Below are 16,675 nucleotides of genomic sequence, written 5' to 3'. Positions count from 1 at the left end.
ATGGAGAGCAGGCTGGAAGGTGTGTGGGTTCCCACAGTGTGCTCCAGGGGCTGTGACTGCAGGTGACCACTTCTGCAGCTGAAATAGCTTTAATGACCAGATTTCACGGTTGCTGTTGAGAGTGAAGAGGTGCAGACAGATATTTGTTCGCACCTCCAGAGAAGATGCTGGGAGCTTGGCTTTCTCACCCCTCACACATATGCTGTGGGTTACTGTCAGGCAGGCAGCGGTTTTGTGCTGTGATTGTGGGAGAGGAAGGTGAACAGGGCAAAGCTTTTGCTGCCTGCAGTCTCTCATCACTCGTGGTGCATCTCTGCAGTTGTCGGGGTGTGCTGAGAGAGAGGGAGCAGTTGCACAGTCACATCTCTCTTACAGTGCCACTGAATTATTAATGCCTGTCAACTGGTTGGGGGTTGCCAGTGAGAGGGAAGCCCTGATTCAGCGGTTCAAGCCCAGTGTGCTGACAGGAGAGGGGTGTTGGTCTATATTTAGCCTATGAGTTGAATGTGAGGTCGTATCTGAACTTCACAATGGTCATATGATAAATGGCAGGTTAGGAATACTGGGCATACCTCAGAGGTCAGGGCAGCTGGGACAGCACTTTCTTATTTAAGGTTCATAAAGTGATTAGGAATAATCCTCATAGCATTAGGACTAAAGAGACAGGACTTGGTGGGTGAGAGAGAGAGTTTCAATAGCAAATCATTTAGTACTGAAGTAATTTTAAATTACACTGAAACAAAGACGGCTTATGAAGGGGACTGGTGGTCATAGAGTGAGGACATACCACAGTGATCTTAGGCTTACCTAATACTTTGAAGCCTAAATATTGAACAAGATACTGGTGAACAGAGGGTTAACTCAGTGTTTGATCTCGGCTCAGAGCTTCTTTAACAACCCATCTGCTGTTAACATAAATGTTACAAGAATTAAACCAAAGCTTTGGGTGATGCACTAGACTGAATCACACCTCATTGAGTGTTGCTCACTGTTTCATGTTGGAAAAGACATAAAGGCTGTCAAAGGCAAGTGACTGAATCAGAAGGGGAATAGGAACTCCCTGAGCCACATTCTTGCAGTCTGGAGATCACCTCACCTGTCAACATGCAGCTGTGTGCCCATGGATAGGACAGTCCATGGGCTATTGCCTCATGTTACAGTGAGTTAATTAGTCATTTACCTTGTCCTAGATGTCTGGCATGGTTTGATCTTGATTTTAGCTTTATCCTACTAAGAACCTATTCTTGCTCTATATGCATCTCATGGAAACTTGTGTAATTAAAGCACATAGCTTCAGGGTGCCTAAACCAGTTCACAAAGGTTTTTATCTTTGGCTGTGTTCGCTAGAGCTGGACAGGCTTTTGCTGGTTGGAGTCAGTTATTGCCAGAGGGAACTTAACTTCTCTAAGGATTGTAGTAGGCACAAATTCCTTCTCCTGTTCAGTTTTTTTAATTACCTGAAGTTCTGTGATTCACTTTTTATGCAAATCTGTTGCCTCATACTTAGTTCAAGAACCTTCATAAGGTTCATAAGGGCTTTTTACAAGGTGTTAATCAAGATACAGTCCTGAGATTAGACACATGACACTAGCAGAATATCCCTGATAAAAGCATGAGGCATTCCATCTGTGTAATGGACTTTGGGAAACAGTTGGAATCAGGTGACTTTTCTACGCTACTGCATTGGTCAAATCTCTTGGAGGAATTACAATTCTGTCAGCTACTTTTTGGAGAAAAAGTCAAAGTTGTGTAGGAAGTGTTTTTTAAATATGGTAGAAGGGAGGATAGATCTGTCTGAATGAACAAAGGAACTGACAGTTCTTGGTTGTTTTCTGAACAGAAAATTGTGAAGGCTGGAGACAAAGATCTGGATGGACAGCTGGATTTTGAGGAATTTGTTCACTATCTCCAAGACCATGAAAAGAAGCTGAGACTGGTTTTCAAGAGTTTGGATAAAAAGAATGATGGTAAACACCTTTCTCATGCTCATGAGTGGACTCTGGTGCACGTGTTAGCCTGTAATGTGTGTTCTTGAGCTCACTGGGTATCTTTGCAGGCCGCATCGATGCGCAGGAGATTGTCCAGTCTCTCCGGGACCTGGGAGTCAAGATCTCTGAACAGCAGGCTGAGAAAATACTGAAGAGGTGAAGATTCCACTGGTTTTTCTGTTTTTTGTTGAGGGAGTTAGAAAGAAATGTAGGGACATGGAACCCATCTCTTTTTCCCCTGTATGCACTTTCCAGAGACTTTGGCTCCTCCCTTTTTTCCTATTATTTTCCATTTTGGTTTTTCCCTGTGAATTGACATACAATTACAAAATCATAATGCTATATTGAGAGTTACTGTCAGTCTCTCCCTGACCTGTTATGGGGAAGTGCTTGCACCTAAGCTGATTTGCATCCTTGTCTGATTGTCCTGCTGCCCTGATCTTGCTGCTTTGGGGAGGGACTCTGCAGAGTGTTTGCTCTTTGCTTTATGCGTGTGGCACTAACATGTTAACAACCACTTATTTGTGCTGTTTTTTTCCTCTTTTTTTTTCCTCTGCTACCTTCCCTCTGTCTGTTTGCCTGTGTGTCAGAATAAGGACGGGACACTTCTGGGGTCCTGTCACCTAGTAAGTATGATTTTCCCTTCAGTGTCAGTTATGTCCCTAAATTTGGTAGGAGGGGGTGCAAATACTGTTGTGGGCTGGTTAGAAGGGAGACAGAGGGGAGGAGAGCCCACTTCTACCTCTGCATTGTTTGGTGAAGAGAAGATTTCCTAGGTTTGTCTTGTGTCTCTTTAGAAGTCTTTTAGTAGTTGCTTTGCAAAGCTCTTTTTGGTGTAGGCCTGGATAATCAAAGGGAAGGGGACGAGGAATTTGTCACCCAGTGGGATTCTGTACTCACCTGATGATCAATCTTTTTAGCATGGATAAAAATGGGACAATGACAATTGATTGGAATGAGTGGCGAGACTATCACCTGCTGCACCCCGTGGAGAACATTCCTGAAATCATCCTGTACTGGAAGCACTCCACGGTAAGAAATAATTCCTGTACAACACATCCCAGTGTTTGCCCAGCGTCTTGGTCCAAGTCCTGGCCCCCAGGAGCTGCTATCAGCAGTTCCTATCTTTCTCTTCATGGTTCATAGCTGCCCTGTAGCCGTGGAAACTCAATTGCTTCCTGACCTCTGCTGTAATCTTGTCACCTATCACTGTCACAGCTGCTGGCACACGTGATGACGACTGCAGTACTGCAGGGAGACGAGGGTGTTCTCTTGGTGTGCACCTCCAGGAGCTCCTGCCAGTGGCTAGCCCCAGCTGGTTCAGGACCTGTTAAAACTAGAATCTGATTGCACAGCCAGCCATCCTTCCTGGAGATACATGTATGTGAATAGTATGTAATGAGATTTAACTGGCAGCGAGCTTGGAAGGTTCTGGAGAGGTCCAGCTTTTTTGCCATACAACTGCCTGCAGTTGGTCAGTTTGTTCCTAAATACAACCCACAGTATTTTGATATAGACAAATGTTCAGCAGTTGCCAGGTTCTTGGAGAGAAATCTTGACAGTTTCCCCTGTGACAAGTTCTAGCAGTGACAGCTCCTGTGGCCAGGCACAGCAGTTAGTGGCTGTAGATAAACTGCTGGCTTGGAATAAGCATATTCTGTACTTCAGCACTTGGCACTAATAAAGAGCAGTAAAACTTCAGCAAGATCACTGGCTGATGAAGCATTTCTCAACACCTTCTACTTTTGCAGATCTTTGATGTAGGAGAGAATTTGACTGTCCCTGATGAGTTCACTGTGGAAGAGAGGCAGACAGGGATGTGGTGGAGACATCTGGTTGCAGGTGGAGGTGCAGGTGCCGTGTCCAGAACCTGCACAGCTCCCTTGGACCGTTTGAAAGTGCTCATGCAGGTATGATGGAGTGGTTCCAGTTTGTTTAAATGCCTGAGCAGATTCCTTTAATATTTATGGTTACCTGGGAGATGATAATGTTCATCAACATATCCAGCACTCTGGCCAATGTTAATCTCATCATTCTTTTATTGCTATTTTTAAAAGCATTTTGAATTATTTAAGTGATCAAAGTTATATAAAAAAAGTTATTATTCATTGACTAGAAAAAGTACAGAGAATCTTTTTGGAGGTAGACATGTCAAAACTGTCAGTAATAACTTTTATGGAAAACTTGGGTTTTGGTGAAACAGGTTAAAATCCTGCGTTCCTTTGAAAGACCCTGAGGCCATGAGAGTTGAAGTGAACATGGTGGTCAGTTGGCAGAGCTTGTATTCAGTACTATCAGCATTAGAAAGAAGGTGGAAAATATTGATTTTAGTCTGCTTTGTCACTGCACCTGCTCTTGAACCATCTGAATTGTTGATGGGTAGTTGATCCTGTGCTAGGTATGGGAAAAAACCAGCACACTTGCCTGTTTAACCTTTCCTCCCATTCCAGAGGGAGATATTGATTAGATTCATTAGTTAATGGTAGACTTGCCAAAAAAGAAAAGAAACTTGGTTTCCTATTGTAAAAGTTATCTGGAAGGGATTAAAAGCCTTGGCAAATCTCTGGGTAAATAAAAAAGCGCCCTTTTGTCCCTGGATTACAGAAAAACGTTGCACTGTCGTAATGGGGACTGGAACTAATCCAGGCTTGTCTCTCTCCTCCAGGTTCATGCCTCCCGCAGTAACAACATGTGCATCATTGGCGGCTTCACTCAGATGATCCGGGAGGGTGGCCCAAGGTCACTGTGGCGAGGGAATGGCATCAATGTGCTGAAGATTGCACCCGAGTCAGCCATCAAGTTCATGGCCTATGAGCAGGTGAGGGCACAGACAAGTGTGACTGCACAAGGACATGCTGAAAGGAAAATGCTGGCTGAGATAAGTCATGGAGCCTCAATATCTGTCTGTTGTGGCTTCTGCAGATCAAGCGGTTCATTGGTACTGACCAGGAAATGCTGAGGATCCACGAGCGGCTCCTGGCCGGTTCTCTGGCAGGGGCCATTGCACAGAGCAGCATCTACCCCATGGAGGTGAGGCAGGAGACTGAGAGTGCAGCCCAGGAGGGCTCATGGGGAGGGGCAGGGATGGGAAGATGTGGGTAGAACAGCAGCACTGTGATATTTAATTAATGAGTTCTCGGAGGTGGTACCAAGTAGTATTGCTTGCAGGACACTTGCTGTGGTCCTGACAGTCGTGCTCCTAAGACTGATTTTGTCTGTACATTGTTCTCCTGCTGATTCTCATAGGCCTTCATGCTATTTATTCTTCTAGGTTCTGAAAACACGGATGGCTCTAAGGAAGACAGGACAATACTCAGGCATGTTGGATTGTGCCAAAAACATCCTTGCAAAGGAAGGAATGGCTGCCTTCTACAAAGGCTACATCCCCAACATGTTGGGAATCATTCCATATGCTGGTATTGACCTGGCAGTCTATGAGGTATGAAGCCTTTAACCTGTTGTTAGGTTAAGCCTAACAATTATTATATGTTATTGCTAACCTGTTGTAGGGCTGTGCTGCTTGTGTGGCCTTACCACTGTCAGCCCTGTCAGTCACAACAGGGGTTTAAGTAATTTATCAAAGCTTTCTTGAACAGCCTTATGGGGCACAAATGGATTTTTTTACTCAAAAATGGCCTAAAAGATAATCCAATATAATAATTCTATTTCATAAACCATAGTCAACATCATGCATGGTCCCTTGTTTCTTTTCTTCATGAGAAAATTGCAGCAGAAAGTTAAAGGAGGGATTTTCCCCAGGCACTATGGCAGCAGCAGCTCAAAAAGATTTGAGAAGTCCTCTGCTTCTGGCTGAACTTGAATGGAACTTTCTGGGCCTTTACTCTAGATCTTTCATGAAATGTGATACTCCTTTGCTTGCCTGTTCCCTGCTAACATTGGGCTTGTTCCTTCCAGACACTGAAAAATACCTGGTTGCAACGTTATGCTGTCAACAGTGCTGATCCTGGGGTCTTTGTTCTGCTGGCCTGTGGCACCATCTCCAGCACCTGTGGACAGCTTGCCAGTTACCCACTGGCTCTTGTGAGGACACGCATGCAGGCCCAAGGTGAGAACTTTGGGAACAGTGGGAACTCCTGCCTTGGTTTCTGAGCAAGGCTGAAGGTTCTCTAGTGTAAACATTGCAACAACAGCCTCAGCTGGCCCACGCAGCTGAGCTGTGAGGTGTTTACGATGCTGCAAGGGGACAGTGGACTTCGTGCTGCCCTTCTAACCTCTGTGGCCAAGGACCTCCAGGACAGAGGTTCTGTTTTGCTCAGATCAGCAGTTCTGGGCTGAGGGCATCTGCAGAGCAGTTTGAGAAAATACTTGCAATGTGGAGCACGGAATGGGTAGCTGAGAAGTTAATGCTGTCCCCCACGAAGCACCTTTGCTGTGGGAACATCTGAAAGCACATGGATCAGAACTGCTCTTAGAAAACAAAAGTGTTTTCACCACGTAGTCTGCATTATTTATTGTGGCTTTCCCTGTTGCAGCTTCAGTGGAGGGTGCTCCTGAAGTGACCATGAGGGGACTGTTCAAACACATACTGAAGACAGAGGGAGCGTTCGGGCTTTACCGGGGTCTGGCGCCCAACTTTATGAAGGTGATCCCAGCTGTGAGCATCAGCTACGTGGTGTATGAAAACTTGAAGATGACTCTGGGCGTGGACTCGCGGTGACCAGGAGATGCTGAGGACTCGGAACTCTGAAATCTTGGGATGTGATCTCAAGACGTATAAGCCATCTCTCATTCTGTGAATGTGTCGACACTAAGCTGACTAAGCAAAGCTGTGAAATCTCAGATTGTTTGTGAGTCAGTAAGGAAGGGGGAGGAGAGGATCTGGTGTCCTTTGCCATCTTGCTACTCAGAGCTCCACATAAACCATCACGGGGTCCTTTTTGTTGGGCCTTTTGGGAGACCAGGAGATGAACTCCTGGGAACTCTTAAGGTGGGAGTTGCTGAGGTCAGTTCCCAGCAGTATGACAGAGTAGCGAAGATTTGGGTTACAGGTCTGCTCTCAGCATGTTGCCTGTACAGAGTGGTTTGCCTACAGATAAGCACCTTCTGACTTGCTGAAAGAGCTTCTTTTTTCATTCAGAGAGCTGCTTTTTCCATTCAGTTGTTTAACTTCCTACCCATTGTTTAAATTTGTACAAACCTTGTGTAGGAGCTGCTGCCACACCAGGCTTTTTATGTTTACAAGTATTCCTTTGGGTGGGAGACATTCACGTTCTGCTTCCAAGAATTGACATGAAATGTAACTTTGATCTATACTGGTTTGGAGGGCTGGTGGGCAGTGGTTTATCAAGCCAGGCTGAAGGTTACTTAAACCAGCCTGATGAAGAATTAGGATTATTTATTTTTTATAGGTTTAAGTGTGTCTCATAAACCTACTAACAGGATGCACTTACTAACAGAAGCAGCAGACTAGAGCCTGCATGCCTGTATCGTTTGCATGCCGGGATTGGCTTGTCTTATACTCTGCAGGGGCTTGGAAAGGGGAAGGCAGGAGAGCCCTGGGCTGCCCGGCTCATGTGATGCATGGCTTTAGTGAACAAAGACAAAATAACTCAGATCTCCTGTGCAGTTGTGCTCCCAGCACGACATGAGAGCCCCTGTGCAGCGTTGCATGGACCTCTGAATTCCATCCTGCCTGGTGCCGAGGAGAGCTCGTGAACCTTTTCCAAACCCTGTGCCTATGCTGCTATCTTATCTCTTTAGACCTCTTGGTAGATCGATGTTCAGGTTTCCATTGGTGCGATGGAGGCCCCAAGTCAAGAATGTCTGCTGTGGGAACAGGTGTTAGGGAGAGGGGCTGGCTGTCACTGGGAGAGGTGAGCTTTCAGTCCTGAAGACATACTTGCTTGTCTTTCAAAGGGTGCTTTTCATAAGGCTAAGGGAAAGAGATGGCTTTAAAATTTCTCTGATCGCATTATGGGCTGCTTTAGTTAATAGGATCCAGCTTCTGAGGCCTGGGAGATCCTCACCCAACTTTTCATTTTGGGTAAAATGGACCAGCGTTGCATTCCACTGTTTTACTGCTTAAAGCATATTTATTTTGTATTTATTTGAACAGAGTTATGTCAGACTATTTTTATAGGTTTGTTTAAATATTGTTACTGTGCTTGTATTTCTTCTGTTTTAAAAAGTTCTCTATTAGTTCTCTTACATCACACAGCTGAGTCGTGGGGAGGGATGCTAAAGTTACTCGTGTACCTGCCCTCTGGGGCTTGAGCTGCCTTTCCCACGCCTGGGTTTGTTGCTGGAGGACTTCAGCCCAGAGAAATTCTGTAGCAAGAAGCCATAGAGAGAAGGGAGCAAATGAGGAAGCAGAACCTTGGGGAGATGGTGCACGGTGAGGCTTGCCTTAGTTTGGAATCGCCTCTGTGCACGGTGGAAAGGCTTTGGGTGGATGGCTGAAGTTGGGAAGTGGAAGGTCTGTGGATGCTGGGTGTCACAACAGTTAATTAAGAGCGCTTGGGGGAATTCTTAGGTAAGGGGGGAAGAGAGAAATCTCAGGGACTAAAGACAATACACGTTTCCAGAGAGATGGAAGGGAACTTGCACTTGGACATGAGCTGCTGCAGTTGTGCTTTGAGGCTGAATCAGCAGACCCTGCTGCTGAGCCAGTGCTCATCACATGCAGGAGGACATGCGGAGATGTGTGTGAGAAATCGGAAAAGGATTTGCTAGCACTCAGCAGCTGCTTTTTTTCTGACAGATTTTGGTGGTTCATGGAGAGTCTCCGAGGTGAGAGAGACTCTGCCTTGACTTTCAGTGCTGTCAGTAGTAGTCACATGGAAATCTAACCAGCAATGGATTAGTGATACGATTTTTTCCCACCCCCCTCTTCCTGAGACCTGTCATAAATTCTGCAGTGGCTCCTTCCTACCAGTGTGGCCTAATGAGAATATGAATATCAGAATGCAAAAATCAATGCAAAATGACAACCATCTTTGTAGCTGTAACCACAAATTGTTATAATGCAAATCTAACTTGGATTCTTCATGTAGGGAACAGTCTGCTAATAAAGGTCTGTTAAAGAGATAACCACGTCTCCATCTCTTTCTCTGTGGTGTATTGGTGCTCTTTGGGACCAGACTCTTCCTTGGCTAATTCGCTGACACTGGGAAGGATTCTCACTATGAGGACCTGGGAGAACAGAATTCTTAAAAGCAAAGCCAGCAAGATCAAGGCTAATGATAGTGATGATGAGTCAGGGATGTTCAGACACTGTTCACCTGTCTCTGAGGGTTGCTGGACTTTGCTCATCTATGCAGTATCCACAACACTCCATTCAGAGAAGTGAATTTCCCAGAAAACCTGAAAGCTCTGCAGTCCAGTTATCCCCTTGAAAGAACCTGGCTTACATGGTTTTCAAAATAAAGGCTTTGCACAAGTTTTTTAAGGAATAACAACCCAGCCAGGAACTACCCTTGAAGGTCATTCAGGAGCCATAGCCTGTAGTGCAAGTGGCTTCTGATTTGTGTAAGAAAACTTGCTGTGGGGGCCAGACTGGCTTTGTTGGTTCCTTATGTCTCCTGTAATTCAAGGCTTTTATTCAGCTATAAATCTACTCATAAAGCCTGGGTTTTTGTAATCTGAGCCACAGCTCTTCAGTGGTGTCTGCTGAGATGGGCCCTTTAACCGCAGCACTGGAGGCTGCTGCCAGCATCCCCTCAGCCCCTCTGCCCTCTGGAGAGGTTGGGGAGTTATGTTTCACATCACAAGCTGATAAAGAGGTGGGTAAAGCAAGGGCTGGCTGGATACTAGTGCCTCGAGACCTGGAGGGAACAGGCTGAACTTATTTTTTATCCTGCAGAAAAGCAATCTCAGGGGCGACCTCACTCTCCACAATTCAGGTGGGGGTTGGGCTCTGCTCCCAGGGAACAAAGGACAGGATGAGAGGGAATGGCCTCAAGTTGTGCCAAGGGAGGTTCAGACTGGACATGAGGAAAGATTTGTCAAGCATTGGAAGGGGCTGCCCAGGGAGGTGGTGGACTCACCATCCCTGGAAGTGTCCAAGGAATGGCTGGATGTGGCTCTCAGTGCTCTGGTCTGGTTTACAAGTTGAGGATGGGTCACAGGTTGGATTTGACCTTGGAGGTCTTTTCCAGCCTTAATGATTCTGTGATCTTGTAAAAATTCATTTTTGCTAGCGCAGTCACTCCAAAGGCTTAACACTGAAATTTTGCCTGGTAAAGGCAGCTGGACAGACACAGAGCACCCTGGAGCTCCAGAGGGAGTCACAGTTGTGACTGCTGCCTTCCCTCTAGCTTTTCTCATTTTCTTCCTTTTTAAGGAAGAGAGATATTTTCAGTGCTTAATTACTAAGTTAGAGCTGATACTGAATTACTCTCCAGACCACACAGCAGCAGCAGTCTCTTGTTAAATGCCCACTTCTACAATGGCAGTGATGGTGCTGTCTTCCCTTTGGGGCTGGGATAAGGGGTGTATGAGGTGCCTGACAAGTGCAGGGGTGCACTGGAGGCATGGAGAGCAATATCGTTCTTGGCACTTCTCATCTCCAGGGTGTTGAGCTTACTGAGAAATGAGAAAACATGACCTTTCCTCTGAGAAACTAAAAATCCAGGCGCGGTTGGGTTAGCACCCCTTCCCTCTGGCAGGAGGGTAATTTGTCAGTGCAAACCAAGCTTACAGATGGACATTAGCAGGGAGCACTTGCCTGGTCCAAAGGCTTTGGGCAGGAACATCTGTCCCACCTTAGCTACCTGGCAGTCAAGCTGCTGTCAAGAGAATTGGGTGGTTCCTTTGAGCTAAGCCCCCCTTTCCTCAGGCTGTAGTTACGGATAAGTTTCCCGCCTTCTCTATATCCCAGTTACTCCTCAAATGCCTGGTTTGTGTAAAATAGTTAATGATTGCCCTCTCCTGGTTGGCCTCCCTCACTGCTGCATTGCAGCGCTGCTTTTTGGCAGAGCTCTTTTCCAAGGTCAGTGGGAAGCTCCGGGTTGACTCTTGCAACTCCTGCCTGGATGACACAAGATGAATTGGGTGTTCGCTCTCTTTTTGCAAACCCCACTTCTGACCTCTTCAGAACCCTCTGCTCTCGCAAACCCCACGTCTGACCTCTTCAGAACCCTCTGCTCTCAAAAAATTTGGCACCAATTTGCATCTAATTTGAAGAAAACATTTATTGCCCAATGTGGGGTCAGTTCCCTGCACTCCCAGGCCAGGAAGTACCTGGAGCAGGTGATGCTGTGCCTGCAGCCACAGGCTCTGTGTGTGGGCTGTTGCTGCCTTTGTCTTCTTTCACTTGACACACCTCCTGTCAAAACAACAAAAACAGGGTAAGTGAATCTCAGCAAGAGAGAATTTACTCAAGAAAGAAGTATTTTCCTTCCCCCTTTTAGCTGATTACGTCTAAGAGGAGCTAAGGAAGCTCAGGGCTTTGCTGTGCTGGCCCAGACACAGACATTGCTTGCCCAGATGCTGAGCTCCTGCTGGTGCTATTTTCCAGGCCTGTGCTGGAAAGAGGAAACCAAGTTTCTGGGGCCAAGTTGGGCTATGTGTGCTCTGAAGAAAAGGGGGAACTCAGACTTTTGGGGGAAATAAGTAAAAAGCTTGTGCTGCTCAGGCACTCAGCATAGGTTAAATTCTGTTAATGCCTGCAGCTGGCACGGGGCTTTGTGAGTCGGCTCTGGTGCTCTGTTCACATCCACCTCCTTCAGCCTGATGACAAAAGTCCCCAAAATGTTTTCTGTGTTTGTTTAATTGGTTTTTGACTCCTCGGGTGCAGTGGCTTACCTTGGCCAATAACTGCCAACCCCAATTGCACCAGAGCTTGTAAGCACAGACAGTCCTGACTTATTCCCCTCATTTTGCCCGAATTTAAATGTGATCCACCGTGTGCAGTTAATGTAGAGGAGCTGGGCTCTGCCTCCCAGCTGCTGCTCGTTTGCTAAATGGGAGAGGAGGCCTGACCCTGCCCCAGCCCCAGGTGCAGCCCCATTCCAAGGGTTTCACTCTCTGCCCCTACACTCTCTGCCTTTGTCCTCTGTTCCCCTGAACCTGTGGGGCACAGTTTTAGAAGAAGCTTCTTGAGGGTGGATAAGGGTTGGGGACAATGTTGGATCCAGCCTGGCAGCCTCGTGTAGGGTTTTGGGCACCTCTGAAGACTCAGAGCCTCCTGATGTGGATGAGCAGATGACCAGGATGGAGCAGCAAAGGTAAGATGTTTTTCACCTTCACTTCACAAACAGGAGCCCCTGTCAAGCTGACTCAGGGTCTGGGTCATTTGCAGGATAAAATGTCTTGAAGTAGGTGGCAGAGGTGAGGACTGGACCTGGTAAACATTTTAGTGGAAAACCTGAAGGAAAAAAATCACCTGCTCTTTCTGCAGCTCATGGGGGCACCTGGTCCTTGCTGGGGGGCAAAATCAGGGGTTTCAAAGCAAAATCAGTAATTTCAGGGTAAAAATCCCTTGCCTATTCCCCCCCAGCAGGGGTAGACAAGCTGTTACCAGGGTTCCCAGTGGAGATGCTCAGGTGTAGTATTTGCTTTAGGAGTGCTATTTTAAACCTCAGTTGAAGCAAGCCTGTGGTTATTTAATCCCCTAAATCATTTCCACCACCTTGAAAATGTCTCTCCAAGACCCCAGTTTGGCAGCCAGAGGTGCAGCTTGGGCTCTTGCACCCCTGCCTGGAGGGGGCTGTGGTGGCTTTGCTGACCCTGGCCCCCCCAGAGGGCCCAGTACCGTTTTCCATGGCGCATACACGATCTGCTCTGCCCTCAGCCCCAGGCACTCGACGTGGTGCTCAAATTCCTCCCGATCAGCTGTGCTTATGCTCAGGTTCCGGGCTGGAGAAGAAGGATTTGTCAGGTGTTAGATTTGTTGGACTGATGGCCTCAGCACAGCCCTTTGTTCCACAAAATGCTGCTCCCCTTCCCCACCAGTGCTTGCTGTGGATGTGGTCTGTGTGGGGGTCTCTCACTCCCATAATGAACACACCTGAACAAAACCAACCTTGGGCATCACTTGTTTTAACCCTCTCCCAAACAACTCTGGTCCTGTATGCTTAAAGGGGTTGCAGGATGGTCTGAACCTCCTGGGGTGTCAGGAGGGACCGAGGTGAGCGTGGAGGCAGTTCTCTATATGTGTCTTCAAAATCTCTTAAAGCAACTGCTTTGCAGCCTGGCAAAATGATGGAGTCAAAACTGCTGCTTTATGGGGTTGTGGGTAAATCTGATCAACTTTAGCACTGCAAAGCCCAGGGAGGTAAGTATTGAAACATCATGGTTGGCTTGAAAATGTTGAGATTTTACAATGATGTCGATGCTGAATTGTATTTGCTTCCTGTTCTTTGAGTATTTATGTCATAAGTGGATTTGGTCTTTAACTTGCTCTTTTCTGCTCTGTCAGGAGATGTGGGGTTTAATGGGGTTTGCAAATCCTGTAACCCGTGGAGCGTTGGTCTCAGAAAAGTCACTGACTGTTGGTGAAACCAAGGTGCTGCATGGTTTTAGTTGATAATTTTGTGTGTGTTTGGGTGTTCCATGAGAGCTTTAAATTACTTTAGGATGGAGTTTCATACCGTAGAGATACTGCCCCAAATACGTCCTTTCCCTCTGCATTTGGTACTGGATGAGTAAAAGGTTTTCAGAGCTGAGGTTCATCAACATCCCTTCAGTTTTCTGGGTCTTGGCTTGGAGAGAACAGACACAATAATTCAGATTTTCAGTGCTGCAGCAGCAATAAACTCCAGCCCAGATGTGGGCAATGTCAGTAGTCCCTGGAATTCAACCCTCAGTAGCAGGTGAGGACAAATGTCTTGAAATAGGGTGACTTTTTTGGTTCTTGGTTTATATAAGTTGTATTTCTTAAAGATGGGGCTGGGGTGTGAAAGAGCCAAAGTCCCTCAGCTCCTGTCCTGCTGTTGGAACCTTGCAGTTTGGGGGTCTGTAAGAACAGGGAGAAACTGCCCCCTGCTCACAGCAGTGCTGTTGTGGCTGGGTCAGTGCAAACTGTATCCCAGGGGGTTGCAATTCCCACCCCAGATTGGCTCACCCCGCTTCCTCAGCAAGGAGGAAGCAACTCAGAACGAGAGGCTTCATTAATTCTCTGAAACCTGCCATGAGTGTTCCCTCCTTTCCCCAAGGGATTGTGAAATAACTTCACAACCAGGATGGTGTTCTCCTGCAGGGGTGGCAGCAGGTTTGCTCCTGGCACAGCATTACTCTGTGGGTTTAATGTGGCTGGGTGATGGGGCTGTGATGCCTGGGGTGCCCCAGGAGTGGGAATAAACCTGGGTGCCCCTGGGTTTGGGGAGCTGTTTGGAGCCCACCGAGGCTTCAAACAGGCAAAGAGACTCAGGAATAAAATGCATTAGATAATGTAAAACAGGGACATGGGCCCTTTGTGTGTCTTAATCCATGTGAAACTGTGGGCTGGGTGATAACCCCACCTGCGCTGCTTACCGTGCTTCACCAGCGTGGTGTTACTGCCAGTGATTTCCAAGTAAGTGAGGTTGTTGGTAAAACACTGGTCCCCCCTGGAGAGAGAGGGGAAGGGGGTGATGCCATGGTCTGGAAAGGACCAGCAAAGCCCCAGTCCTGACCCCACATCGGGCACCTGCCACCTCCTCCCCAGGGTTAATTTCTCTCACTGTTAAAATCAAGGCATTTCTCCCGTGCCTCTGCCTGACCTCCAGTGGCAGCTCGCGGTCTCAGCCTTGCAATTGCTCCCCCACTCCTTGGTGGTGAGACATTTTCCACCCTGAAATAACTGAAACCTCAAAGTGCTGCCTGCATTGCCACAGAAAAATTCATCCCCTGAAATTCTGACCCTGTTGGGGAAACAGCTTTTGGTGCCTGGCAGAGTCAGCAGCCATGCCACAGGGACTTCTGGAAAAGTCTCCTCTCCTGGAGAGGTCTTCTCCTTGCCTTCATCCTCCATGCCTGCAGGGCTTGGTGCCTGTGAGACCTCTGTGCCCTGCAAAACTTGTCTAAACCTGCGGTCTGTTGAAATAAATAAGTAAATAAAGGGGATGAGGAAGAGAGAAGAGGGGAGAGGGTGCACAGAGCAGGCAGGAGAGACTCCTTTTGAAGAAACCAACCTGGAACCGTGCTCGTATCTTGTGCTAAAAGATTTTGGGGCTGTAGCAGGGAGGGGATGGGTTGAGAACCCAGGGACTGCATCTTACACAGCCACGTAGTGGGTGATGAGCAGCTCCTGCCCGCTGGCACTGGGCTCCATGTGCAGGTAGGCATGGTCGATGAGCAGCATCTCCACGCGGTGCGGGGGGAATTGGGCAGCCCCTGCCACGTACAGCCACGTCCCCAGCAGCTGTGGGGAGAGAGGGACAGGGTGGTGAGGGTGAGATACCCTGAGATTTCCACCCTCCCCGTGGCATAATTGACATTGATGCTAGTTCTCCCTCTTGCATTTGCAGCAACAAGGTGAAACATTTGCAAATGAACTGGGGGAAAAAAAAAATAGCTGAGTGTGGGGGTTGGGAAGGGTGCTGGCACCGGCTGTGGGTGCCTTGGGTGGTGCGGCAGGGTCAGGACAGTCTGACTTTGTTGCGGGGGATTTGCACCAAAAAATACCCATCCCACCTGCCTTGTTTCAAGGTCACTGTTGGGAACCTGAGAAAACTGGGTAATTCGAGGATTTTTGGACAGCAAACGTTTCCTGTTTGTTGCAGGTGTTTCTCTGACAGCACCTTGGCAGATGTGCCAGGGCAGCAGGGGGGGATAAGGTGGGGTATTCCTCTTTCCCAGGAGACAGTGAGGCTTAGCAGAGCACCCTCAAGCTGATTGCAGGCGTGGGAGAGCCCCCCAAGGCTCGTGTGTCTCCTACCTTGGAGGCCATGGAGTTGTCCGGGCGTTGGGCTCCGCAGGGGACAGCGTCCGTGGGCAGCAGCGCCGTGAGGCTGAGGATGACCACGAGCCCGGCTGTGTCCATGGCTGTCCGAGCACACTGGGTGAGCACAGTCCTGGACAGACGGACGCTGTTGGCTCCTGCAGCTGCACTGGGAGGGGACAGGATGTGCTCAGGGCTGCCGGATCTGCACTGGTGTCGCAACTGGTGCCTTTTGGGGTCGATGCCCAGGGAAGAGCCACGTGCTTGGCACTTGCCCCAGCCTTGGATGGATGTGGCTGCTGTTGGCAAGTGTTGGTAGGAGGAGGCTGTTGGTGATGCAGTTAACTGCATTTAAAACTTAAATCTGCCCTAAATTTCCCCACTTTTTTTCCTGCGAGCAGCTGCTGTAGTCCCATCTTGCTCTGCTAATGAGATGTTGTGTAGCCCTCCCAGTGCTGGCTTCGCTGCAGACACCCCTGCCCCCCAATCTCAGGCAAAGCCCAAGGGGCTTTGAAGAGAAGGTGCTTTTGCCGTCCTTGCCAAAACTGGCTTTAAAAGAGGTGCTTATGGGCCTCAGAGGTCACCCCGTCCTGTTGGACACATCCCTGTGGCAGCTCTCTGACCCTCCCTGTCCTGCTGTTGTCTCTGTGTTGTCAGACAGGCAGGACTTGGTTCTCTGACATTTTGTTTGCCTTTTCCTCTCTGGCAGCAGAGCCTCCCTGAACCCTTTGGTCTGGCTCTGGGTAATGGTTTTTCCCATTGTCTCCCCTTTTCCCTCCTCAGAGACACCTGGGGAAGGTGCAGTGTCACCTCTTGTCACCCCACCCTGCAGTGACCCCTGCACAAGGCTGTGGTGTAGATGGAG

At 48.0% G+C, this 16,675-nt stretch overlaps 2 protein-coding genes across 7 annotated transcripts in view; one reads left to right on the top strand and one right to left on the bottom strand.

The window, feature by feature from the left end:
- The window catches only part of SLC25A25 (solute carrier family 25 member 25), a 28,026-nt gene extending 18,988 nt beyond the window's left edge, over positions 1–9,038 (top strand). For 3 of the 6 annotated variants that reach the window (XM_042052798.1, XM_042052800.1, XM_042052802.1), the window contains exons 2-11: positions 1,841–1,967; positions 2,057–2,144; positions 2,579–2,614; positions 2,909–3,020; positions 3,740–3,898; positions 4,654–4,806; positions 4,911–5,018; positions 5,260–5,427; positions 5,904–6,054; positions 6,482–9,038. In XM_042052798.1, coding sequence (XP_041908732.1) covers positions 1,841–1,967; positions 2,057–2,144; positions 2,579–2,614; positions 2,909–3,020; positions 3,740–3,898; positions 4,654–4,806; positions 4,911–5,018; positions 5,260–5,427; positions 5,904–6,054; positions 6,482–6,666 — 1,287 coding nt within the window. In that variant the 3' untranslated portion in view covers positions 6,667–9,038. The remainder of the gene's footprint in view (positions 1–1,840; positions 1,968–2,056; positions 2,145–2,578; positions 2,615–2,908; positions 3,021–3,739; positions 3,899–4,653; positions 4,807–4,910; positions 5,019–5,259; positions 5,428–5,903; positions 6,055–6,481) is intronic. The other 3 variants (XM_042052799.1, XM_042052801.1, XM_042052803.1) reach the window with 1 other exon arrangement.
- Positions 9,039–11,122: 2,084 nt separating this feature from the next.
- Positions 11,123–16,002, bottom strand: LOC121676318 (alpha-1-acid glycoprotein-like). The gene is made up of 6 exons (XM_042052668.1): positions 15,808–16,002; positions 15,149–15,291; positions 14,424–14,497; positions 13,541–13,651; positions 12,703–12,806; positions 11,123–11,274 (listed from the first exon to the last, which is right to left on the bottom strand). Exons 1-6 carry the CDS (start codon positions 15,910–15,912, stop codon positions 11,158–11,160), a joined length of 654 nt encoding a protein of 217 aa, XP_041908602.1. The 5' UTR covers positions 15,913–16,002; the 3' UTR covers positions 11,123–11,157.
- Between the last annotated feature and the right edge of the window lie 673 nt (positions 16,003–16,675).

This window comes from Corvus kubaryi, unplaced genomic scaffold, assembly GCF_017639235.1.
Source record: "Corvus kubaryi isolate FWS band 111438036 unplaced genomic scaffold, C.kubaryi_AGA036_p1.0 78, whole genome shotgun sequence".
Classification (NCBI taxonomy): domain Eukaryota; kingdom Metazoa; phylum Chordata; class Aves; order Passeriformes; family Corvidae; genus Corvus; species Corvus kubaryi.
Note: the sequence above shows the minus strand (reverse complement) of the source record. Positions and strands in the feature narration are given on the sequence as shown.

Bases quoted from the DNA above. Each gene is read 5' to 3' on its own strand.
- LOC121676318 (XM_042052668.1), bottom strand. From the start codon at position 15,912: ATGGACACAGCCGGGCTCGTGGTCATCCTCAGCCTCACGGCGCTGCTG. The intron at 14,498-15,148 runs GTAAGATGCAGT...CTCTCTCTCCAG, and splicing joins ATCACCCACTACGTGGCTGT to GGGGGACCAGTGTTTTACCA. The intron at 13,652-14,423 runs GTAAGCAGCGCA...GTTCTCTCCAAG, and splicing joins CACCACGCTGGTGAAGCACG to CCAAGACCCAGAAAACTGAA.